Genomic DNA, 26,214 nt, shown 5'->3' on the forward strand with positions numbered 1-26,214 from the left:
AGTGCTGCTCTGGCCCGGGCAGCCCACGGCCCCACAGCGAGTCACTTCCTGGAGCAGCAGCGCTCAGCCGAGCCCATTCCCAGGCATGGTGGCCAGCAGGGCTATTTTTAGACCTGCCTTTTGCTTTTTCTGATTTTTTTCCTTGCTCCTTGCTTTCGCTCAGCACTGCCCTAGAAGCCCTGGGGAGAGAGGAAAACACTGATCCCTGGGGCGGGAAGCTGTGTGGGAGGGCTTTGGAGTGCCCACAGCAGGGACTCAGGGAGCTGAGCCCCAGGGGCTCCTTGGGCACAGCAGGGAAACCCCAGGACACCCCACAGGGACAATCACCCCCTGCCCCACAACTGCCATTCCCACAGCTGCTTTGGGGGGTTCGGATAAGGCCACAGAAGGATTTGGGCAGCCCAGGCCAGGGTGTCCTGCACCAGAGCAGGAACTGGGCAGTCCAGGGCGATGCTCCAGTCGTGGAGGACATTTGCCTTCTATGGACATCTCCTTGCTGACTGCTGGCATGAAGGAGAGGCCTCAGCCTCCCCAGAAGCTGGGAGGGGGAACAAAAACACCCAAAAAAAGCTCAGGGCTGCCCTCTCAGAGGCCTCCAGCAGAGCTCAGCACCAACAATTCCTCCAACACATGCCGGCAAGGACTTGCCCTTCTCTGAGGGGGGGGGGGGGGGGGAAGATGCCATCTGATGGTCCAAAGCAGCATCCCAAATTAGCCCCCCTCCTTCCAGGCTGGGAAATGGAAGTGGGGAGGGGACAGGCCCTGGGTACCACCAAGCATGAAGCATCCCACCCTAAGCCCACAAGAAAACACACGAGACCAGAGAAAGAGTCACAGCAGCCTCTGGGTATATATTTTTTTCTTTTTTTTTTTTTGGTTGCATTTCATATATTATCCAGTTTCACATTCTCATAGGATCAGCAATTATAGAGCAACTTATTCTCAAATCTTTTAATACAAGCGAGACAGCCATGGTCAGATAATACTTAAAGCACTTCAATACCAAGCAATAAGATGCTAAAACAAAAATTGCACAATTTCTTGTTTACTATGCCTGACTGAATCATTGGTACAGAAGACAACCCTTCTCTTTCAAGCTTTTAACTAAACATTAACTTATCTTACAGGATTACAATTTCTCTTTAATAATAATAATAATAATTAATTGCACACAAACACACAAGAAATTCTTTATGATGCATAAATATTTCCTTATTACACATGGTACAAAAATACTCGTACTTTTTTTTTTTTTTGTTCGGTATTCCCATAAGGATGGCTGATTATTTGGCAGGACTGGATGCTCTCCAATCAGAAGGATGTGGAAAACAAAAAAGAGGTTAGATATTTTACAGCCGTTCTATATATAGAAGTCTGAAGAAGGAAGAAAAAAAATAATAACCCTGACTTTAAAACAGGAGCAGAATGGATGAGAACAGAAACCCAGTGCATTGTACTTGGAGGAGGAGAAAAAAAAAAAAAAAAAAGGCGTTTTTCAAATTTTTCTGGTCGTCCTGGGGAGGGGAGGGTAGAGGTGGGAGACGGGGTGAGACAAGGACAGTTAGTATTTCTCAAAGCCAAGTCTTCACCGGAGCAAGAGGAAAACCTTGATGGATCAATCCGTTGGGCCAAGACCTGTTGCTAACGGTTACACAAACGCTAGAACAAACAAACTTACACTCACACAGACACAAGTTAAGTGTTTTAATTCACGCCAGAAAACATGCAAAACCCATTTTGCCTTTCGATTCCTTCAGCCGAGCCGCCCCCCAGGGCAGGGCGAGCCCGGGGAAGCCCAGGACCGAGCCCCCCCGGCTGGGTTTCGGCGCAGCCGGCCGGCGAAACTCGGTCAGGGAGGATGTCCTGGGGAGGGATAGAGGGAAGGATGGAGGGAGAGGGGGATGGAGGCGGCGCACAGCCCCACGGCTGGGGCCGCGGCGGCTTCACAGTCCGGGGAAGGGGGTACCCCACAGTCCGGGGGGAGCGCGGCGGGGCCGGGCGCCTTGTCCGCTGGCCGCGAACCAAACCGAGAGGAGTCGGAGCGATCGTCCCTGGCACATCCCTCCGCGGAGAGGCAGGGGGGAGGAACACGAGTCGAGGAGAGACACTGCGGGAGAGGAGCGGCCGTGAGCGAGGGGGGCTGGTTGGATCCGCCCCCTGAGCAGCACCACGGCCCCCCTCTCTATCCCGGAGCTCGCTGGGTCCCCCCGCTCCCATAACCCATCCCTGAAACACAACCGCGTCCTTGGGGGATGTGTAGGACTGAGCTCGAGCTCCCATCCCTCCTCCCGCACAAGAGCCCAAGGAAGAACAGGACAAAGATCTGGCTCCAAGAGTAATTAATTACTTACTAACGAACTAACAAAACTGACGAGACTTCCATCCTTGCTGGGTAGCTTCAGAGGGAGGATACCAGCGCATCTGGAAAAGAAAGCCACGGCAGAGGTCCATGATCCAGGATTATTTCAACCAGAGCACAAACCTTCAGCTTCTTCAGGCCGTGTGCAAAGTCTACAGACCAAAGATGTCTCCAGTACAGGAAAGGAGGCTCCAGGTTGAGCCCCAAATACTATTTGAGGAGCATCTCACCCTGGGGCTGCACCATGCCAGCCTCACACTGCCCAGCTCTGGTGGCACTGGGACCTGGCCAGGTCCTCCCTGAAGGAGCATGGCAGGATCCCACATGTCCAAGAAGGAAGCCAGCAGCCCATCTCAGGGCTTATCTCAACACCTTGAGCACTCTCTGTCTATTGGCATAACCAGAAGGCAGCCCTAAAATTCACACCCACACCTGGCCCCCGCTCACTACAGCACACACCACCCTTCATGCTTGGGAAGCTCCTCACCACTGAGCTATCCATGAAGTTCACCACTACAGAAGCAGTACAAGGAGGGACTCTTCACCCCCAGCACACTCTCATTGCCCCCCCCACTCCAAGTTTACTTCTTTCCCCCCTGTTCAGCTTCAAGCAGGGAAGAGGGGGCTCACTTTGAGCACATAGCACCCCAAGGTGATGGCTGCTCCACCCTCAGCCAGCCAAAGGAGGCATCTAAAACTACACATTAAAACCAGACAGCCTCTGCATGACATGGGTAAGAAGTGGCTCATCCACCACAGTGAGACTCACAGAGTCACAACTCAGCCACCAGAACAAGCTGCAGGCAAACCACATCGTGGGAAGAACCTGGTAGAGCTGCAAACCAGCAAGGCTTGGAGGCTTCCCTGGCAGGTCCTTGCTGCTACTTCTATTGCTCAGACCTGCTCCTTGCCAAGGAAGGAGCTGCATGGGGCCTCGACAAGCAGACAAGGAACAGCAACTGAACAGACACTTTCCAGCCCATCAAGAGATGCAGAAAACCTGGCAACACCCAGCAGCATGAGACATTCAGATGCTCCTGCTGGTTCAGCAAGGCTGGTTGTCAGGCTGGGCTGTGTTAGCAGCTCCATGCCTGGGAGCAGCAGGAGACAAGCCCATGCCACCTGACTGAGCACAGAACCAGCAGCAGGAGCAGCGCCTGGAGCTCCATCCTGCTGCTGGTTGCAAAGGGAGCTGGAGCACAGCAGTGATCCCACACCCCTCCCTTCCCAGCTCCTGGCAGGGGAGCACAGCTTGGTATGTTCAGGGCTCTGGGAACCAGCAGAACAATAGACTTGGCTCTAAGATGGGGAGAAAAGCAGCAGAACCCCCCCTATAAGGTCCCTTCCAACCCAAACCATTCTATGGCTCCATAACCTGCTGGATTCTTGCCAGACACTTTCACAAGGCAAGTGGGTGCCACTAAGTCAGCTCCCAGCTGGCCCCATACCTCACTACATGACACAGCAGCCAAGTGCATACCAGTCAGTCCAGCCTTGAGGACATGAAGACCTTCCTCCTCAGAGAGGGCTCCCATCCAGTGCCAGGACCAAAGTGCTGTCTTGGTGCCACACCCAGCCTGTTTTCACTTCTTCATTAGCCTGTGAGAGCGACCCTTGCTGCCCAGTCAGGGCTGCCATGCTGCACTAGACACTGCTGTCCCCTTGCACTGACACCACCAGGAAGGCTCATAGTGGGCAGCAGCATCACAGACAACTTTACAGGGCCACCACAACAGCTGCCAAAGCAAGGACAGGGGTTAGTTGCTCCCCCCAAGCCCTGTCACCAGGAGGTGCTTGCTCAGCAGAGCCACATCTCCTCGGCAGCCAGCAGCCGTCATCCCTGGCCAGTGTCTCCCACTCCAGCACCCCTCCCCTCAACAGCTGGAAGCAGTTTCCTCCTGCCCAGCAGCAACAGGAAACTCCCCCTTAGTTCACAAGGCTGCGAGTGCTTAACCCCGAGAGCTGCCTCCGTCCCACGCTGGGCTCTGCTGAGCAGCAGGGCCGTGTGTGAGCCGGCACAGCCTACTCACTCCCTCAGCCTGGTGGCCCTACAGCCTCTCCTCAGGGGTCTGAACTACCTTCTGCCCCACGTGCAGAACCTCAGCACCTCTAGTTTCAACAAAAATCCTGCTTTTCTCTTAAAACACACACTGTTCATAGCTCTGGCACTAATAAACCTCCACTGCTGATGGACACCTCTCCTCACATTCCTCCTGTAGGTCCTCCAGTGCTCACACACCAAACCCACCCAGCCCAACACACTGTGGCCCCACAGACCACCAGCCTAGCCCTGTATCCAGAGAGGCTCAGCCTGGAGCCCAGCAGGAGCTCCTGCAGACGTGACAATCCTGGATATAGTCCAAGGCTCTGACATGATGTCAGGGCGAGGGAATGACCTGCCATGTCTTTCAGCCCACAGAAAGATTAAGGGCTTGATGGGATGAGGTAGGAACTCACTAGGAGGGACGTTTCTGAGGGCAGCAGAAAGCACTGGAAGCAGCAGATCGGAGGCAGTAGCCAGCCAAGAGGACACGCTCTTTAGGCACCTACCAAGGCAGTTTTCTCTTCACACCCCTCAAAATACTACATCCGTCAAGGAGGAAGCTGAGAAAGAATGGAGATGTCCAGAACTGGGCAAGGAAAGCAGAACAAGGGAGGTTTTTACTGGAAGAGACACAGTTGTTTCTGGAGAAGCATTAGCTCACAGTTGGAAAGGAGGCTGGTCACACCACTGAAACATCTCCTGCTCGCCCGCCTGTAGGAACAGGCAGAAACTGCCAGCTGACTGCAGCAGCCTCATGTTGCCACCTTCAACATCTGTCCAGAAAAGAGCTGGAGAGGAGAAATGTGTCTCTACCTGCCACCTTCCAGAGGCCAGGTGATACACCCCTCACTTGCTGCAGCACACCACCAGCAGCTGCCTAAAAGTTACAAAGAAATTATAAATACGGCAGAGAAACATCACATCAGCACTTCACTCTCCTTGTAAAGACCTCCTTTGTCTCTCCCAGTTACCCTCAGAATTTAAGTATCCATTGCCCACTATTCTCATGGAGAGCAATTCCTTCAGAAGGAAAGAGAGAAAGGACTGAATACACAGGTCTGTCTATCCTCAGGCCACCTTTGACTTGGAGGACCTGCCTTTCCTCCTTAGTTACCTTTAGGTCTGCAAGCAGCCCCAGCAGCTCTCAGAACTCCAAGCTATCCCTACAGCTGGAATAGTCCCAGGGACCAGAAAGGCTTCTGGTACAGGCAAGAACACAGTACTCCATTGTGCTGCTGGGAGCTGGTAGGATCCAACCAACACATCCAAGAGCTGCGTCTTGTTGCCATCTGCTCATGTGCAGAGCAGCATCTTCACTCGTGCTGCTGAGATCCTCAGCCTCGCAGTCACTGCTCCCCTGGCTGGAGGTCACCGGGAGAGAGCCTTGGGCAACCCACACTGATGGCCGGTAAGAGCTGCTCTGCTCCAGCTGGAAGCACAGCCAGTGGGAACATGACCCAGGCAGGCCAGGACAGTGGTGCAGCTGCACCCACAAGACACCTCCTCACCCATTAGTGCACACTGGACACGTACCTTCTGCCTCAGCAGCGGGCACTGCACCCAGGCCACCTGCTTCGAGGGTCCTCCAGGGGGATGGGAACAAGCATCCAAATGCTGGCATGATGTGTGAGACCCGAGCAGCTCAGCCCACCATCAGGAAGGCAGGATGCAGTCAGATTGAGCACACATGTCTCCCCAGGCAGCTCTAGCAAGAGCTCAGCACATCTTCCCATACCACGCTGAGGAACACACAGGAGAAGACAGGCACTGATCCATCCTCTTGCTGAGGAGTGTTTGGACAGGCATCCATCCATCAGTCCAATGCCTTGTACCCCTACAGCTCATGGAGACACACTCCCCTCACAGATTGCAGCAAACAAGCTGGAGTGGAAGCAAGTTGTGCTGCTTTCCTTTGGGTTGAACCAGGCAGGGAAAGTCACCGATGGCCACAAGTCTCTTCTGATGGCATCTCAGTCCAGTTCGCCCACCATTTAGTGAGGATGGCTGCTCAGCAGGTACCTGGTGGAGCTCAGAACATCTCCTGCTTGCTTTTCCCTGGCTAGGAGAGAACTGCCTAGGGCTTGGGGCTGCTTGGTCAGCTATGCCACCACTAAGTCACTTGAATTTAGGAAGACATTACGACCATGAAGGTCTTGAAGAGGCTTCACACCCTGGGAAGCGTGGAGCTTGCCCAGAAAAAATAATCCTGCCAAGCCCCTACACAACCACCCAAATAAAAAGGCAACAAGTCATTAAGGACAGAAAATCCATCACTGTCTCCATCCATTCCAGGGAGGATCTGTCAGAGCTTAGCTACAGAGAAAGGGGCTTTGGGGTAACAACCTCTTGCACCACCACCACCCACAATCCAGGACTGCTCCTTCCAACCACTACTCACTTGGACAGGTTCCAGCATCAGAGACACACCTCTGCTATCTCTTCAAAGTCTCCAGACAAGGCAGCAGCAACACAGATGCCCTGAGGGCACCCAGGGTAGCCCAATTCCTAAAAGGATTGGCATCTCCAAGCTTTCAAGCCATGACCTGGCTCCCTGCCTTCCAAGGGCCTCCCTGGGCTCTGGATATCCAACAGGTCAGCAAGCACCATGTGGTTGCCACCAGCAGATTCACTCATGCTCTTATGAACCAATCCTGTACCCAGCCCATGCTTCCCAGGGCAAGCCCTGCCCAGAGCAGAGTCCTGAAGCCACAGCCAGAAGCACCTCTTTGCAGAAGAGCTCCAGGAACATGGTGGCTTCTTTTCCCCAAAATCACTTGCACAGAGAGGAAAAAAGTCTGCTCAGAAGCACTGCAAGGAGAAGAGAACTGAGGCACAACTTAACTCCTTCTGTCAAACATCAACCATCTCCCTGCCAACCAGTCCGCCTTCCCTCTTCCCAAGCTCCCAGGGAAGCCAATTCCCTGCCACTCCCCTCTCTCCTAGGCTGCCAATTCCCTCCGTTACAGCTCACACAACCTGTGTACTGCCTGTGATTTCAAGTTGCAAGAGAGAAGCCAAGCTCCAGATAGGAACTGGCTTCATTTCCAGTAACTGGAGAGGAAAGATGTGAGATTAGACCCATGATTAAGGGCAGGGTCTGTCCCGGTATGCAATTCTGGAACAAAGTGACCGGCAAGTGCTGTTGTCTAAGGTGCCCACTAAAATTTAGTCGTGTGCTATCACTATCACGTCACTCACCTCCCCCACCGTGTGCCAGGAGTGAGGTCAAGGTGTATTTCTGGTTGCCCTCAAAGGGTCAAGGTTGGGGAGAAACCAGGTTTCTTTCACGCCAAGTGGCAGGGTGGTCTCTGCCCTGGCTCAACCGGGCTGCTCCCCTCTGACCGGCGGGGCCTGGCTGAGCCTGGCTCAGCTGGGAGGAGCTGATGTAAGATGGTGCCATGCTGTGTGCGCCATGTCATGTGCTGCCAAGTTGGAGATGTGGGTTAGAAAGAAGGCCTGGTATCTCATTCCCCAGGCTCTGGTGGGTGGGTAGCGTGAGGCCCATGCACTGGGTTGCCAAGGAGATACGGGCTACAGAGATGGGCAGAAGCTTGCAAATCCCATGGTGCACCTTGGAGGAGAGATGGTTACCTTACCAGTCTTTCCAGATGTGGCTGCCATCATGCTTAACACTTCTAGGAATGGAGCTGTGGTACAGCCACTCCACTAGCTGCAATAAGGCATCACTAGGGTGTCCCATGTCCAGGGACAGCTCTGAGCTTCAGGGCTAGCCTGCGCTGGCATCATGGCTGGAGTTCACTAGGGACATCAAAGGAGGGATTTGAGAGAAGGTGGGAGGGAGGGAAGGCAGATGGGACAATCTTAAAGGTCAGCAGAGTCCCCAGCAGGGCAGGGTCAGGCTGCAGTCACAGCTACAGTTGGCTGGTGCCCGCCAGGATCGTCACTGTGGCGCAGCAGTGCCAGGAGCAGCAGCCATCAGTCTCATCTGGGAGTGGTTTACCAAGGGTTCCCAAGGCGAAGCCAGCCTCACACCACCTCCTGCCCCTCATCTCTCCTGCCAGCCCTCTGGGCAGCCCTTCAGGAGGCCAAGGGCAGCCACCTCCTCTCCCCCTCACTGAACTTGGCGCTGCAAAAGGACGAGCCCTTCAGGTTTAAATCTCTTGCAACAAGATCTCGGTTTAGCTACGGCCTCCAACTGCTTTCCTGCCTCAGAGCTGATTGCTGTGGAGCTGCTACAGCTCCACCATCCCCAGGAACATTCTCCAGCCAACACCAGGCTCAGAAGAAAGAACTGCGGCTGTCCTGGGGAACAACCTATGAACCTATCACATGTGCAAGCCAACCCCTACAGTGAGGGCTCAGGACACTGGGACTAAGGGCACAGGTTTTAGCCCAGTCTGTGAGCAAAAGTCACCTCCCTAATTTACTACACCCTGCCTCAGCTCTGCAAGGGAGAGGGCTCCAGCCTGGAGACTGGGCAGCCCACAGCTGCCAGCCCAAGTAATGTTTAACCATGTAAAACTTTATTGGTAACATATACTGTGCCAGAATGTGCCCCTGCGAGGTCACCGCTGGCTCAGCACAGTGAGGAGCAGTTGTGGCTGGCAGCCTCTTGGGAATAGAGCTGGGTCCAGCCACGGCCTGGAGGGACTGCACTGGCTCCCTAAGGGAGCCATCACCACCCATAGACCCTCTTGGGCAGGGGGAGCTCTACCTACACAGGGAGTCTCAGGGTCTTATAGTCAGGCCAGAAAATCTCTTTCAAAACTAGTAACTTGCCAACTGGAGGGAAGAAACTTAGACCCCAGAGGGTAAAGGTCTGGCTAAAGGCCTCCTTGATAACTTTCCTCTTTCCTTCTCCCCCACCATGCTCCATAAAGTTTTGGTGTCCAACCCTCACACTCAGGGTCCCCATACAGTCACCAATGACCATCTTTGAAGCAACAGCAGTAAATGTTTCACCTCCCTCAACCAGGCTGGAGGAGTGGTTTGTTTTTTCTTGGTCCTCCCTTCCAGGGACAATTCAACCTTGGCTCCACCACCTTACACACAAGGGGCAAGAAGACACCTGCTCTCCTGGGACAGTGAGGAGCACAACAGACCCCTCTAGTTATGGGCACCACCACTTTTGGAAAACACCAGCAAGCACAAGCCTCTCAGGGAAAGACTAGCCTGGCTCTGGAGGTCCTTGGAAAAACATCCCAGTCCCTGGTCCAGCCCTAAATCCCACATGATTCCCGCCTACCCCATGGGAACTTCAGCACAACACCAGCTCACCTGTAGAAGGGCAGAAGCAGGAGAGTTCTGCAGGTGTGAGAGGGGCAGGACAAAGGCCAGGAGTTTGCATCCCCTTCCATGTGGCATTTGGGAAGCAAGCTTGGGTTGAAGCTGGGCAGTTACCATCACAAAGCTTGCTGGAAGCACAAGGACGCCAAAGGGCCAACAGAGCTAACTGCCAGCCAGGACAAGATGAGTGGGCACAGCTCCTCTTCCTCTCCATTTAAGCAGGGAAGAGCAGAGGCAAATGCCCTGCTTGGCAGGCAGAGCTCAGAGGTTAAGCCCCAATCCCCCACAGCATCGCTAAGGGAGCAGAGACAGAAGCAGGAAGAGCACAGCTGGCTGGGAACACTGAGCAGGGCAGGGACAGGGCTCCAGCTTCTCCTGACAAGTGCTTCAAGTCAAGCACCTAAACCTGGAATTAGGACACTGCTTCTGTTCTGGCTTTCCCTTTGCATTCCATGGTTTCAGGGACTTTGTGTTGGTCTCTGTACCTTGAAGCATCCCAGTTTCAGACTAGTAAAGGCATCCCTACGTCCCCAGCTGTCAGCAAGCAAGCCCTGGGACACCAGGCAGCTGGTTGCACCACCACCAGCACTTCCAGAGGCTCATGCACAGAATGACCCTTCTCTCTAGCCTGCACCCAGAGTGGCTAACAGGCTGTCCCATCAGAATTCCTCGCTGTGGCAAGGCTCTGGTCACTCATCTCCTGCAGGACACCCTCCTCCAACTTTGAAAGTGTTTGAGTCACTTGGGTCACAGTTGAGCCCCTCAGTTTTAGCACCAAGATGAGCCTGTTGCCTTTTCTGTGACTTCAGGGAGGACCTTTCGTAGCTATTTTACTTGCTGACAGGTAGCGTTTCCTCCCAGCAGTCCCTCAACATGGTTCTCTGGCCGTGGGGACCAACAGAGTCAGCCAGACATCGAGCCCTGGCTTCCTCCCACCTGCCTGCCCCTCACAGGAAAGCAGGCTGGACCCACAGGGTCAGATATTATGGCCCAGCTCTGCCTGCTCTCGACCACACAGACCCCTCCCCTGCAGCTGGCTCGGGGCTGGGACCCCCATGCCCACAGCCAGGGGCAGGCTCTGTCCAGGAGCCAAAGGTGCAGAGGCCAGGGTCAAACTGGCAAGCAGAGACCGCGGGAATGAGTGCCAGGGTAGGGAGAGAGGAGGGTCTGAATCCTGGCATGGGAGGTGGGGAGCGACTCACCTGAGCGTGAAGAGCAGCGGCCGCAGCAGCAGCCGCCGGGTATGTGAAGGCGGCGTGAGGGATGGCAGGGGTGAGCTCCGTGGTGTACAGGGGGTAGGGAGCCCACGCCTCAGGGGACGCTGGGATCAGAGCTGCTCCAGTCAGGTCATCTGTGCAGGAGGAGACAAGGGGACAGACCTCAGTACCTCACCCCAAAGGCCTGCTCTGGGGGCGGGCTCTGGATTTCCCACCCCAGGCTAAAGCTTTGTGCTGCCATCCCAGTGAGGCACAAAATCTGTGTGCCCAACTGCTCCTCTGACCTCCCGGCCTTGCCAAAAGAGGTCATGAACAGGCTCCACAGAGGTTCTGGACAGGCTGGTTCACACATGCAGCACAGGGCTGGTGCCACAGGACAGAAGATGGGGGCTCTCAGAGAGGACATCACTCGTCACCCAATGATCCTCAGCGGGGCTGCTCACCCTACCAGGCCACACCAAGGGTGATGGCACAGCACTCATTCTTTATGCTTCACACCCAGGGATGTTTCACAACTAGGGATGATTTAAGGGATTTACGGTATCACTTGAACTACCAAAACCAACTCTGCTCTCCCAACAGTTCTGGTGTTGGCCTCAGCAGATGTCTGTTATTCTCCTGCAACTCCAACCTCTCTGCACCAGGCAGGTTTCAGTCAAAGCAGATGTGGATCGGGGTTCCTTTCACCCTGACAGCATTCCCAGGGTTGGGCATCTCCCAGGGGGGACCAGCAACGATCTCCAAGCGCTTCCCAGCATACTCACAGGGGTCCCGTGCAATGAAGTGTGCACCCAAGGCAGGGTGGATATTGGTGGGGTTCGGTGTGGCCATCAGCTTGCTCTTGGCCATCTTTGTGTTGGCTTTAGCGAACTCTAACCGCAAGGTCTGGGGGTTCTCAGGGTCGAAGCGGATGCCCTGTCACAGGAGAAAGCACAGGAGTCTCTCAAATGTGAAGTTTCCAGTCCAAGCACAGACTTTCCCCCTGAACCAGGGAACTAAGGCCACCATGCTGCAGTCACATGCCCAGATTTTTGTCATCTCACTGCAAAACTCAAGCTCCCACATGCTTTTATTTTTATGTTTAGCTGGCCCAGGACCACTGCTTCCAACATGAGGGACACAGTTCTGCTCCTCGGGTGCAGTTCATCAACCTGGCTGCCAACACCAGCCAGGAAAGATCTGTCTGCTGGGGCTGAGATAACCCTGTCTGTACTCGATTTGGTAAAACCCCCACCTATGTGGGAGCTCCCTTCTATGGTGCCACTACATCTTCTGCCAGCCTGAGCAGAGGCACTTGCAGGTGTACCAAAGCCCAAGGTAAGGTCTATACCAGAGCAGAACCATGTCTTGCTGACTAGATCCCACCAACTCCTGCAGGCCCACATGGGATAGGGATTATTTTGGGTCCCATGTTGACCATCCTCAAGACTTTCTTCAGCAACAACAGTTCCCTACACCCTCAGAGGCCCCAGAGCTGTCTTCCAGTCGTCAGAAACAACATGGACACAGCTGGCATCCATTTGCTCAGGCTGATGTCAGCCTTAAGCAGCTCTCCTGCTTCCCTGGTGGGATGCTGCAGGACTGTTTTGCTTCCTTACTCAAAGGCACAGCTGGGAGATCCTCCTGTCCTATCCTATGGCCAAGCCAAACCCACAGCTCCAGGTCTAGCTACAGCAGGGCATGTGGTCCCCAGCCCCCACAGTCCCCCAGCACTTCGGGGACTCACATTCAAGGCGTTCTTCGCTGCTTCAGCACCAGCCCGGCTGTCAAAGGTCACAAAACCAACTGGCTAAAAGAAATAACAACAATTTCAGTTTTGAAGCCTCTTGCAACTTCTCAGACTACCTTCCCCCTGCCTCTGCCCCACACAGCAAGCAAAAGAGACCATCCAAAGCTGCAGAGGGGCTTCAGGGAGAGCTTGAAGGGTTCTTGGGTCATCAGCCCAAGATTCCCACTTTGTGCCTTCTCCCAGTTCACCAAAACATTTTGGTATCCCTACGTGTGGGGACACCACTCACCCCAACAGCCCCCAGTTAGGGGGCCTGCTGCCTTGGTCAGGATGGGAGTAGGGAAAGCTGATGGCAGCACAAGGTTTGAGGCTGAAGCCTCAGATCTCACCCAGGGCAGCAACAGAATACATGGAAACATTCAGCTTATGCTTGAGACCACCAGGACGGAGGGGTCAGCAGAACCCAGCTGTGTACATGGTGCTGATCCCAGAGAGTGCATGAAAATAAAATGGGATCCCCCCTCCCCTTCTGGCACGTCTGGTTTTCTAGCAGAAGCCAAAAATACCCAGGCTGGAAGAAGGAGATACCTGCTTTGAAGTCAACTTGATCAGTGACCCTTCATAACCCTGCAGGAGGGAAGAAAGCAAGTCAGTGTCAGGCTCCCAAAGGAGCCAAGCTACAACTGAGACATGACGTGACAGCCCCGGGAGTTCCTGTAGCACCAAGCCCTCAATAAGGCAGCAGGAGCAGCGACAGTAACACTTCTTTCCCACCAAAGGAGAAGACTGAGGGCAGAGCAGGTATCTTAGCTGTCCCATTCTGGCCCCTGAGGAAGAAATCCCATTTTCTAGCACTCCTTCCAACTATGAAGATGAGCACCCTGCCCTGGCTAGTGCCTACAGAGCACAGACCACCCACCCCGTGCTAGAGGAGTGCAGACAAGGGAACCCCAGGGACAGCCCAGGTGGTGATTAGAGAGGGATAGAGAGTTTAGGGGATCAGGATACATCCCCAAGGGAGGGCTGGTCCAAGCAGATTTCATCAAGCTTAGAGACAGCACGATTCCAATGGCAGGCTCCCGGGGAGGTTCTCTATCTGAGCACAAGCATGGGACACCATGTTGGCTTCAGGCAGGCTCCCCAAGCTTGCACAGACACCACCTTCCCACATCATGCTCCTTTCCCCCTGACAGACCTTTGCTGCCAGGTCATCCACAAAACAGCATCTTTGGCACCAAAAATCAGATTTGAAGACCTTACCTTGAATGGTCGGAAGAGTAGGTAGAGCTCTCTGGGCTTGATATCCACAGGAAGGCCACTGACAAACAGCGTCCGTACCTAAGGGAGAGGCCAACGAGCTCTACTGAAAGGAGATGCTTGGTGCCAACGTGGGAGCACAGAGCAGAGCTTGGAAGCCACGTGCAGCAAGAGTAGGACACCTTGAACCAAAGGTCCAACTAACCCTTCCCTGCATTAGAGGAACGCTGTCCAGGATAAAAGACACACAGCCCTTTCATTCCTGCCACAAAGGATGGAGATCTTTACAAAAATTCAGTGCCCAGCAGAAAGGCCTGGGTTGATCAGGGCACAATCACCAGCCCACATCCTTGATGGTTAAACTGGAAAAGACCATACATTCCATAGGAACTAACAGTTCCCAAAGGTCCAGAAGAAACCAGCAGAAGACCCAGTTGTCTCTCCAGCTCTTTCTACAGATCACACACTGGATCTCCTCTCCTAAGCCTACCCTGACACTTTACTCCAGTCATCAATTCAAAGACAGCCCTCAATTTTGAGAAACACTTCACTACTCCACTCACATCCTTTGACACCTACAAGAGCCCTACAACATCACTGGAGGAAGATTTTTGGGTCCCGGCCCAGATCCTTCCCCAACACACATCAGACTCTTCAGAAGTATCTCCCAAAGCCATTCTCACAGTGTTTGTTCTGCTGTGCCTTGCCAACAGCAGCCCTGCTGCACCAAGGCCCTGAGGGCTGCTGCTCTTCCCAGGCTGTAGAAGTCACGGACCAAGTCCAAACACACTCATGTGTAAGCAAAAATCACAGTGTCAGAGGAGGATTTCAATAGATAATCCATTAAAATTAGAGAGAATAGTTCACTTGAATAGCCGGGAAGAAGAGCACTGAAGGCTCATGCCCTGGTAGAACTCTGCTCAACAGTCAGACCATTGTGGCCACTTTCTCCCTGCACACTGGCTGGCAGACTGTTTCCATAGGAAGCAGCATGATGAAGCTGCAGAGACTTCTTGTAAATCAGCAAAGAGCTGGAAAGGGAAGTTATGCATAACGGGGGTCATGAAGACACTCGTCATCATTAACAAGGAGCAAGAACCTCAAGCCAGAGCCCATCTCCTGGCCTGCTTCCAGTCTGGAGTGACCCCATTACATTTGCAGGGCAGAAGGACTCTACTCCCACATTTTTGGTTTTGCTCAGCCATTTCCCCTTCCCCAGGGAAAGGGGTTGTACCCAAAACCTCTTTTACCATCAAACTGAGCAGCACACACTTGCCTTCCTCCTGGGCTAGAGACAGTGAGCACATGAAAACATGGGAGCCTCTGCACTCCGTAATTCCTCTGGGGCAGCCAGATCAAGATTCCTCCACGCAGAGAAGTTTCTTCTATTTGCAGAAGAAAACTCACCTCCCCGACTTCCTGTGCCCAGGACAGTCCTGTCAAGGCAGAGAAACACCCCTCACATCAACTCAGGGGGCAGTTGAAGCCCCCTAGGATGGACAGTGACCGTGAAAGGCTGGGGTGCTCTTGATCTCTGTGCATGCTGAGACTGAGAGCTGCCACCACCCCCCACCAGTGTGGGGAGCCCTTCTCCAGCTCAGCACATCTCAAGACTGGAGAATGCAGCCACTGAGCATCCTTCCCATCCCCTTCCCTGATCCCTCTCAATATGGATGGCCTTACCACACACCTTCGCTTTGTCTGACCTAGGAAAGCAGAATGTTATGTGGAGCACTTCAGGAACACACCAAGGCTCAGTCCAACAGACTCCCCACCCCAGCCACCCTTCATTTGATGCCTCAGTGCCTCACTCCAGGGGCACCCCATGCACAGACAGAGGGGGCAATGTCACTGTTTCTCAGTTTTCTGGATGCCTTGAAGACTCCAGCGCTTGCGCTCTGGCATGAGCCACAAGGAGCGCCTGCAGTGCATTCCCAGAAGACCCACAGCCATCTCTTGCAGGGGAGGACTGCAGAGTGTGGTGGTACACATGTGCCTCAGCCATGTGAAAGCTCCATCCCTTTTCAATATTTCAGGATCTGAGTGTGCTCAGCCCCCAGAATGGATGTTTCTTCCGAGCAGATAGAAATCTGCATCCCTGTTGGGTCTCTAAATGGCCCCGTGACACGTCGCTCAGTTAAGTCCTTGCGACAGGCATGACAGGATGGAAGTTGTGCAGTGGCTCAGGGAAGGGGAAGTCGGCACTAGGAGCCCTTACAATGGCCTGAACAGAGCAAGGCAGGTGCCCAGGAAAGCTCTTTGTCAGGGGCAACAAGCTCCCAGTACCAGAGGTAACAAGCTCCCAGCGCCAGACGCGTAAGTTGCTGCCAAGGATGGAGGCAAGAAACATTCTCTCTCAGGCCAAAAGATTCCCTTTGCCTCCCAGTCCTGTCTGCCACCATCCACAGCATTGGAAAGGGGGTCCCACAGCCAAGCCACAGCACCCACCAAGGGTCAGCATCACCCCAAAGCCTGGCAAATCCCAAATGCCACCAGTCAACCACCTCAAAGAGGGTCTGTGCAAGACAAACTAAGAAAGAAGTCCCCGCTCTAACAAGAAGAGCTTGTTAGAAGCAACAAGACCAAGAGGTTTGTTTTCCAAGATCTCTGCAATCTAACATATCCATAAGTGATCAAGAGAAGGGTAAGGGGAAAGAGAGACCAAGTTATTCAGGGAAGGGAGGGTGAAGCTGATGAGAGACCTGAGCAATAATGCAATGGATAGAGTGAGGTAAGCCAGAGGAAGTTCACTTTTAACACCAGACATAAAGCAAAGGAGATCTGGGTTATCCCACAGAAGAAAAGCAGGAGGCAGCTCAGCAGTCTGAGCCTCTTGTGCACCAAGAGCAGCCCTAGTCCAGCCTCCTCCCCTGCTCGCAAAGAGAGCAAACTGTAGATGAGGGCAACAGGATCTGAACAAGCATCTTCCAGTGAATTAACCAAACTGAAACTCTCCAGTCAGCCCTTTGCAGCCCAAGTCCTGCAGGCTTTGAAAGGCTGGTAGGACCACCCTGGACTGACAAATCTAGGCATTCAGACCTCACACTCAATATGCCATGACAGAGTAAGCTTCTGCTAAAATATAATTGCCCTGCTTCAACTCCCTGCCACTAAACACCAGATCCATGTAGATCTTGAATCTCCCCACTGCACAGCTGGAAAAGCCACTGGACAGAAAAAAACACCCACCAAAAATATCCATCCAGGGCTGGGTCAGGAGCTGCCTGAGCCAAACTGCACATCCAGACGTTCAGCAGGAGCAGATCCCCATGTTCTAAGCTTGCTCTTGGGCTCTGCTGCCACCCACTCGAGATACCAGGTGAGAGCAACCCCATCCCACCCAGGGCTGATCCGAACTGGACAGACAGGCACAGAGGGAAGCAGGGCAGGGAGCAGCTCTTGCCTAGGACAGCCCAGTAAGATCACACTGCTGCAGGCCCTGCAGAAAACACTCTCCCTGCCCCATCCCTGCCCCTCTTGGGATTTCCCCAGTCCAAACACCTGGCAGAGATGAAGGAGAGCCACGGAAAACAGGATTCATGCCAGGAGGGACAAGACCATCTAGGCCATCTCTTAGAGAGGGAGGATCCCAGCACAGCTTCCCACGCAGGAGGAGGGAGGGACAAGGACAAACCCATTCAGCCCTCAGTTCTCAGTGTCAGTCCTTGCACAGCTGCACCTCCCCGAAGAGACACACACCTTGTGCCAGCACACCCAGGAGTTTCACACCAAGCCCTCAAAGGAGCCAGGCAGCAGCACCTGCCTCGACCTGCCACAGCTCCAGTGCCACCAGAGGGTCAGTATGGTTCTTACAGCATCTACAGCTCCTGGCCATGGCTGCTTTTAAATAAGAGCTCTCAAAAGGGAGCCTTAAGCAGAGCCAGAGGCTGCCCCAGGGCCCAACAAGGGTCAGGTTATGTCAGAGGTGCCCAATGTAAAGGCACAGGTACCTACCCCCCACAAGGCTGCTGTGGGTGATGGGTTTTTGTTGGGAGACTGCTCTGATTACTCCCGTGGGAACCAGTAAGGCTGACCCTCCCCTTCTGTGAGTTCAGGCCTTCAGCTACATCACCCACAACACAGCTGGGGCCACTCCAGCCCCTCCAAACTGGCTGGGTCCTGAATCCACACTCCCAGCACCTGGAGCACACAAGCCTTTCCCAGCAGTGATTCCAGGCACCCGAGGACAGCTACAGCAGGAATGGGCTCTAGTGCCTCCTCCAACACTGTTCCACTGGACACTCCCCTCTCCAGAAAGCTACCCCAGCTGCATGCAAGTTTTTCCTGCAGACAAGCCATCTCCCACTCGTTCTCACAAGGCCCATTGAACCTTCTTCCTACACCACCAGCCCTGTGTCATCCTGCTGAGGACAGGGAGAAGCTCCATGGCAGCATCCTAAAGGCACTCCCCACTTCTGGCAGCCAGGACATGTCCCAGCTCAGGGACATGGACTCCAGCTTTCCCCAGAGGAGAGCATCCCAGCGGGGTGCCTCTGAGGCACCCGGGGCCACCAGCAGAGCCGCAGCGGCACACGGAGCCCCGGTCCCGGTCCCGGCGATGCAGCCAGGGCCACTTGACGCGAGGCCGCTGGAATGCGGCGAGGCTGCGGCTGCCCCGGGACCCGGGACTTATAAGGCACGGGAGCGAAATCAGGGAGGCGAGCTTGCACAACAGGGCTGCGGGGAGGGGAACGCGAGAGTCCAGCGGCGGGGCTGTAAAATGGGACAGCATCTTCTTCTCAGTGCAGGTCCTGCCACTGCACAGGGGAGACCCAGCACGGGGCAGTTTTGCTCCTCAGCGCATCTAAGTCCCAGGAATCACAGGAGAGGGGAAAACTGGGGAAGAGAGATGGTAGTCTGTGCAAGGGACAGCTCGGCAGGGCAGCCTCCACACCATGGGCCAAGACACCGAGAGAAGGGGCTTGTAAGAGGTTCCTTCCCTGATCTGTGTTTCAGTTTCCCCTCCCCTCATCAGCAGAGAGGTGGCAAGAGCTGGCTTCCTGCTGCCATTCCAGCCCTGGCAGAGCCCCGATGTCCTCAGACAAGGCTGCACTGAGCTCCAGTGCAGGATCAGGCCAGAAGCTGCTCCAGCCGGGAAGCCTCAAGCAGGCACAGAGCTTCCCTTGCCACCAGAATGATGTTCACCCATCCCCAGACGGGAAAGAAGGCCTTGAACCTTCCCAGCACTTGAAATAAGGTGGGGCTTCAGGCATTTCCCTCCAAAATCAGCCTTTTGCATGAAAGACATCCCAGGAACAACATCCTGCTCGCCCAGAGGGAGGGAGGCTGACCACAAGCAAGCCCAAGTGCACAAGCATTTTGTCCCCAAGGCTGGGGTGTTTCACACTGCTCATCGATGGATCAGCCCCTCCTCAGCATTGCTTGTCTCCCACATCAGGCAGGGGGATGTCAGCAGGGCTCAGCCACCCCTGTGGTCAGGGTGAGGGGGAAGCAGGGAGAGGCACCAGCCCCTGCCTGGGGGAGCAGGAAGCACATGGGAGCTGATAAGGCACAACGGGATAGCACCCAAGAATAGCCCTTGGCCCCAGCAGAGGAAGCACTGCTGGTGTGGCTCTGCCATGGAGGCTTCCCTGTGCTATCAAGTCCCATCCCCTGTGTCTCTGCAGCATCTCATGGAAAGGATGGCACCCGGAGGTGTTCAGACCACAACAGGAGTTCAAAGCTGATGAAACATTTGGAAAGGCCAGCCCTGCAATTCCCAAGAGATTATTGTCCAACGGGGCAGCTCTCAGCTCAGGAAGATGCTGGCTCAGCACCCTCAGGATGTCATTGTCACCTTCCACCTTGCCAAGAGGTCCACTAAGCCAGGAGACAGGCACAAGCAGCACAACCAACATGCTGAAGGACACTCATCCACACTGGCACTACCCAGCCACCACACTAAGCCTTGGGCTCCAGAGACCCACACTTGCCACCCTATGATGTCAGGGACTTGCAGACACCGGTCACCATCGGCTGGAGTCACAGACCTTACCTGCTGCAGACCAGCTCCTCCTGCCCACACCCAAGCAATCCATTCTCCTGGCAGGAGGCACAGAGGTGAGACAAGTATCTGCTCAGAGTAGAGGCTGGCAGGAGACATGAGCCTGGATGCAGGACCCCCACAAGGAACATTCTCACCTCAGGTCTTTAAGCAATTATACCTGTATCTGCTTTGCTCTGCCACACAGTGATTCCTGGGCACTTTTCAGTCTTGTGCCTCCCAGGACATATCCAGAGGCAAATGAGTCTCTCCTCAAATCAACCCAATTTGGGGCAGCACACCACTGGCCATGCTCCAGCCCCATGGAGCAGGTCAGGTACCTCCACGGCCCAACAGCAAAACCCAAGGGATGGTGAGCTAAAAGCTCACAGCAGCTCTCGGCTGTGGATGGTGAATATTGGAGTGTCACCCCCAAACACAGGGAGATCCTTGGGGACACCAGGAGGATGACAAGCACCCACAGAACTAAGCCACCATTGCATCAGTCCAGCTCTTGGCAAGACAAGGCCACTGGGCAGCAGGGAAGGGCTGTGCCACTCAAACATGGACCAAAAATACCAACCCTAACCTGCAACATACCCTTCCATAGCTTGTTCTGCACTTCAGACCACTGCTACAGGTGACCTGGGGCAGCTACACATTTCAGGAGACATTGGCCTTCTCCCTTGGAAGCAGATGGGAAGGACACACATCCTCAGGCCAACAGCTTCCGACATACGGACATGTGCCAAGACTGACCCCACACCAATGCAAGAACCTCTCACCACCTCCTGCAGCACAGGAGGGAAGGCACCATCCCAGACAGGAAGGTGCAAGGTTCCCACAGTCTCTCCTGGGCTGCACAGCAGGGCTGGAGATCCTCCCCATGGGTAAGACCACCTGACTGGGCCCTTGGGTTTCCAGTCACCCAACCCCACTATGACCCTACAGGGCAGTGGCCAAAGCATCCTTGCAAAACCTGCAGCACCAATTTCTGCCATGCCAAGGGTAGGGTCACCTAGTGCTCCTTCTTCATCAGGTGTGCTGAGCTGGCTCAAGATCACACAGTTCTGCAGCTCCAGTGTCCCATTACCCTGCCCCTCCAAAGGTCCAGCTCCACAGTGCTGGGCACACAGGAGGAATTCAGTTTCCAGCATCTGTTGTGGTGCAAGAAGGTGTTGAGCATTGTAGTGAAGTCTGACCACCTCACTTCTACACTCATGCCATGGTGAGACTTCAAGCTGAAGTCTTTATTTGAGGCACTCAGAGCTCCAGGACAGGCATTGCTAATTTCTCCTTGATCCAAGCAGCAAAGTCTCCATGACTTGGTATGGCCAAGACCAGCAAGCCCAAAGGATCTTTTTGGCTCTACAACCTTCCACACCAGTTCCAGCAACCAACTCTTGAATTCCCACAGCACCAGATCCTCTAGCAGAGCCATGAGGAAGGACAGGAAAACCTGTACTCTTAGCTACCTCCCAGACATCTCCAAGGGTATCCTTTCTATCTTGGTGAGGGGAAAGCAAGGGAGCCTTCGGGTTTGGCCCTTCCTAACTTCCACAGGCACCACCAAAAACCCCTTCATTCTGAGGCCAACTAGGGAAAACTCTGCTCAGCAACTCCTCAGATTAGCCAAGGAGGAAAACTCATTTCTGAAGCCACAATAAAGAATGCCCGCCTGCTAAAACTCAGAAACTAAGTCTTAGAGGTTTCTTTGAGAGTCTGAATTTTAGGCAACAGCTGAGTCTCATTTACTACCCCAGTTACACAGCCAGGTGGCAGGTGGAAGGAGTTACCCCCATCACAGGACTGAGATGTTAATGCTCAGACTCATGTCTAAGAAACTTAGATTTTAAAGAGCAAGAAAGAAGATGGAAGCTTCTCAGAGGGTATTCACAGGCACCAGAACACCAGGAGACAATGGGGAGATTCCCATATCCCTCCCCCCTGTCAGAGCAACTCAGTGATAGACCAAGAGGAGGTCTGGGAACACACCAGTTCCCAGAACCTCTGCGTGCATGGTGACTCCAGGGTGTCTGCTCAGCCAACAATCTGTCACTGACAGAAAGCTGCATCTAACACTGAGGAGACTTCTAGGATGCATGAAAACAGCTCTGAGGCACCATCCTGCTTCAGCCAGGCCAAGTGCAGAAGGATTAGTGAGTGGTGACTGTAAGTACTACAGCCTCACATTCTTCATAGTGGAGAGCAGCGTCACAGAGACATTTGAATCCAGAACTTGCATTAACCTTGCTTGTTTCCAGCCGGAGAGCTGGAATCCACACATGCACAAGGTATCTAGGTCCACTCAAGCAGAGATTACAGAAGTCAAGAGATGCCTGGCACCAGTCCATGAAGTGCTACAGACATCCAGCACGTAACCTGCTCACCAGCAGCATTCCCAGGCAATTCTGGCAGCCCTGGTGCACAACAGCCAAGGAAAACCAGGGATGAAGGACTTGCCACAGAGGGGGTTGTCCGGGAGCCAAGAGCTTCTGCCTCCCCAACAGAGCACTTTCTGACTCTAACAGGGAACACTGCAGCCTTGCCAGGGACCAACAGGGTCAGAATGGATCACAGAATGGTTAGGGTTGAAAGAGGTCTTAAAGACCATCTTGTTACAACTCCCAGCTATGGGCAGGGGCACCTTCCACTAGACCAGGTTGCTCCAAACCCCATCCAGCCTGGCCTTGAACACTTCCAGGGATGGGGCAGCCACAGTTTCTCTGGGCAACCTGTGCCAGGGCCTCACCCCCTCACAAAGACGGATTTCTTCCTAAGACGATCCTCTCCAAGCAGAACTTAGCCAGGTAACTTCTCCTGGTCTTCACCTGGTCTCTGCTCACATTACACAACCTCACATTTGATGCTTTCTACCTTTAGCAGTCCAGGATGCCCAAGCTCTACAACAGCAGCAGCAGCCACCACTCATGGAGCTGCGATCAGGCCCTTGAGACCAGCCAAGAGGGCACATGGGATAACCACAGACTTCAGCTGCCTAGTTTGGGCATCTAGACAGCTAGCTCCAGATTTCTCACACTCCCTCTGGGGCTACAGCCTCCCAGGTACCTCCTAGAAGAGCAAGGATGAACTTCCAGAGTAGAACCAACACTTCTGCATCAGGCACCCAAGGGAGCAGGGTGAACACACCTTATTGCAATATGGCCATGGACACAACACACAGCATTCACAGGAAGCAAGAAAGCTATTCCAGCTGCGAGAAAAAGCTCTGCCTGCCACCGAGGTGGGAGTGCAGCACCCAGGCAGCTGCCGATCTCACAGCACCCCTCAGGAGCACTGGGACAGACGCTGTCACGCAGATTGGCGGCTGCCTGGAAAATTAAACAGAAGATAGCAGCAAGTGGGGAGGGACCACGTTTGGGGAGGTGTCTGGTGAGGAACAGCAGGGACTGACATTAGGCCCTGTTTGTTTAACATTCCCGTTAACGACCTCGAGAGGAGAGAGAGGCATTCCTGTCCTCCGCATGTCACCGGCCAGGAAGCGGCTGCAAGATCCAGGGGCTTGCAGATAAGATAAAGGGAAAGGCTGAATTTGGGAGCTTCGCCTCACCATATCTGGGGCACAAGGAGCCCTTCTGCCAAGGCTCGGGAAGGTGGCGAAGGAGGCACACGGCAGGGGGGATGGAGGAGTGTCCACAGCGCCAGGATCTGGCAGTGTTATCCATGCAGTGTGGGAAAATATTCCAGCACACCCTCCTGCGTATAGTGAGACTGAAGGATTCCGCTTTACTCTAAATGTATTTATCACTTTGTATCAAGGGGAGCTCTGGACAAGAATTTGGGCCCCTAGACCATGCTTGGATGCTGAACACAAGGTCACTCCTTGTGCCTCCATTAGCTTCTGCAGTGAGGAACAGCTCCTGGTCAGCCAGAAGGAGCTACCAGAAAAACAAGCGTTCAGAGGGCTCCTGTAGGCTCAGAGTAGCCACCATGAAGCCCAAGCTGTGCTCATCACCCACAGTATTTTTTATGGTGGATCCTGGCAGAGAGAGGGCTTTACAACAGCAAGTCCACCAGGGACTAGGACATATCCCCTCCCCAGTCCCAACGTACCACCTCCCAGGCACCCTCAGCCACCTCCAGGGTGGTGGGTCCTTTGCTGCAGCTGTGGGTGCAGGGTGACAGACACACCCAGTGAGGCCACAGACCATCCAGCAGGGTGGACGGGACCGTCCCCCTCCCCACAAACATGCAGAGGCAGCACAATGGAGAGCAGGAGCCACTTCCGTTCAACCCCCACTATTCCCCAGAGATGCCATCTTTAACTCGGTTTTCCAGTCACCGAGCACCATTCCTGGGAGGACCAGCCTCTCCAAAGAGCAAGGATTTCCAGGCTCCCAAAATGCTGCAGCACCTGCTTTGCCGAACCACCACCCAGCAGTGGAGAACGGACCAGCTTTGCCCCAGCACCATGAACTCACCCTACCACCACCCATGAGGCACCAGCCCAGCTGGAGCAATGCCATGGGATGGGATGCCCCAAGCGGCAGCAACCTCAGGGGACTTTGCAGGCCAGTGAATAATTGGATCAAGGAGCCGCATTGAGTCTTCTGCGCACGCGTTCACAGCCCATGAAACCCCCTGTTTCTGAGCCTCCCCACACCGGGAGTGGCACAGGGCCCCAGGTGCTCCGGCTCTCAACCCACCCACAGCAGTGCCACCCAGTGAGGCTGGGACATCCCACCAGCAGCATCACATTCACCTCCCATCGCATCAGCGCATCACCTAAGCCCTGCTCCACACTGGGGACTGAATTGCTATGGCCACCACCTGCCAATCCATTCCACCCCATTACCCGGGTCCCCCTTGCTGGGATTGAAGCTCAGGGGACACGATGGCCCCAAGTCAGCTGGCGCACAGGGCCAGTCCGGCCCCAGTGGGTGGTGGAACAAGCCAGGCGCCATGTTGCGGCGGCGCGAGCGCACGGAGGAAAGCGAGGGGAGGGGACTGAGCACCTCCCTGGTCCTGAGGGCCGGGCACGGAGGACTGCAGCAAAACATTACCGATACCAGGCATTTTCCAGAGCCCTCTCCAAGATGGAGGGCAGCTGGAAACCCACTGCACCAACACTCACTCAAGGGGTGCAGTGATGACAGCAGCCAGTGTCTGTGACAACCAAAGGGCAAACGTGGAGGGTTGCAAGCTCAGCATGTGCCTATAGACAACTAACCCTTGTTAGCCTTCCCAGCCCTAAGTCCAGCAGCATCTACACTCTGCCTTGCAATGGCATCCAGGGGAAGGGGACCGCTGGCAGGGCAGCTCACTGCCCCCCAGCCCCAGCCAGGCTGCCAGTACACAGGCAAGGACTCCATTGCTATCGTCCAACTGTGTCCCTTGCAGCCCACACGGGCAGAACAGTGCTAGATCCAGAAGCTGCAGGGACTTGGGGAGAGGGCTCACTGGAGTGAGTGGGGACCTTTCAGCCCCCTGCCCTGCAGGGCTACAGGAACACGGGGCTGAGCAAGGAACTCGTCCCACCCGGCTCCGGCCCCTCCTCGGGACGGCCCAGGGGCTCCAGCGCCAGCTTCCCGACACCTCTGTACTCCGGCTCCCACAGCCCGGCCTCGGCTCCTCAGCCCGAGGCATCCTCGACATCCAGGCTCCAGTCCTCCGACGGCCCGGGAGTCCAGCCCCGGCGTCGAGTCCTCTGTTCCGCGATCACGGCGCTGCGCTCCTTCCCGGCTTCCCCGACGCCCCAGTGCCGCTTCCCTGGTCCCCGCCGCCGCCGCGCTCCATCCCCGACACCCCAGTCCCGGTTACCCGACGGCGCCGCGTTCCAATCCCCGTCCCCCAACACCCCGGCGCTCCACGCCCGCCGCCCCGTCCTGCTCCCGCTGCCGCTCCCGGTTCTCTGCCGCCGTCGCGCCCCAGCTCCGTTGACCCGCTCCGTCCCCAGTCCCCGGCCGCCCCGGTGCCACAGTACCGACGCCGCTCCCGTTCTCCCCACGCTCCATCCCCGACCCACCGTCCCGTCCCCACCTCCTCCTCGACGTTGCCGCCGCTGTTGGTGTGCTCGGTGTCCTTGTTGAGGTTGCTCATGGTGGGGTGCCGGGGCAGGGGGTGGTGCCGGCTGCTCCGGAGCTCCGCAGGGCCGAGCCGGGGTGCCGGTGAGGTGCCGGTGCGCGGGGGCGGTGCGGGGCGGTGCGGCGCTGCCCTCCCGGTTCACATGCGGCGTCCCGGGACGGCGCCGCTGTTAACGGCCGGGCCGGGCTGGGCTGGGCCGGGCCGGGCGGAGCGGGGCCGAGCGGAGCGCAACGAGCCGCAGCTGCGGGGCCGACGCGCCCCAGCCCCCGCCGCCGCTCCCGCCGCTCCCGGTGCCGCCGCCGCGCACCGAGCAGCGGGGCCGGGACCCGCCCG

At 55.3% G+C, this 26,214-nt stretch overlaps 2 protein-coding genes across 2 annotated transcripts in view; both read right to left on the minus strand.

Moving 5' to 3' along the window:
• Window positions 1-825: 825 nt before the first annotated feature.
• RBPMS2 (RNA binding protein, mRNA processing factor 2) lies at window positions 826-26,008 on the minus strand. Its single transcript, XM_027657887.1, has 8 exons — window positions 25,837-26,008; window positions 13,857-13,934; window positions 13,185-13,223; window positions 12,594-12,656; window positions 11,632-11,782; window positions 10,853-11,001; window positions 2,352-2,421; window positions 826-2,107 (listed from the first exon to the last, which is right to left on the minus strand). The coding sequence occupies exons 1-7, from the start codon at window positions 25,894-25,896 to the stop codon at window positions 2,359-2,361; spliced, it is 603 nt and encodes a 200-aa protein (XP_027513688.1). The 5' UTR covers window positions 25,897-26,008; the 3' UTR covers window positions 826-2,107; window positions 2,352-2,358.
• Window positions 13,870-26,214, minus strand: part of ZNF609 (zinc finger protein 609) — a 101,134-nt gene continuing 88,789 nt past the window's right edge. Inside the window, exon 10 of the transcript XR_003530087.1 lies at window positions 13,870-13,934. The gene's annotated coding sequence lies outside the window, so the exon portion shown is untranslated. The remainder of the gene's footprint in view (window positions 13,935-26,214) is intronic.

The sequence above is a fragment of the Corapipo altera genome, unplaced genomic scaffold (genome assembly GCF_003945725.1).
Source record: "Corapipo altera isolate COAL_440 unplaced genomic scaffold, ASM394572v1 308, whole genome shotgun sequence".
Classification (NCBI taxonomy): Eukaryota; Metazoa; Chordata; class Aves; order Passeriformes; family Pipridae; genus Corapipo; species Corapipo altera.

What these genes read in the sequence shown, in the direction of transcription:
- RBPMS2 (XM_027657887.1), bottom strand. Translation starts at nt 25,896, where the DNA reads ATGAGCAACCTCAACAAGGACACCGAGCACACCAACAGCGGCGGCAAC. An exon ending in GCGGCAACGTCGAGGAGGAG is followed by an intron (nt 13,935 to 25,836) that starts GTGGGGACGGGA and finishes CCTCTCCCTTAG; the next exon opens with GTACGGACGCTGTTTGTCAG. An exon ending in CCGCTGCTCTTCACGCTCAG is followed by an intron (nt 2,422 to 10,852) that starts GTGAGTCGCTCC and finishes TTTCTTTTCCAG; the next exon opens with ATGCGCTGGTATCCTCCCTC.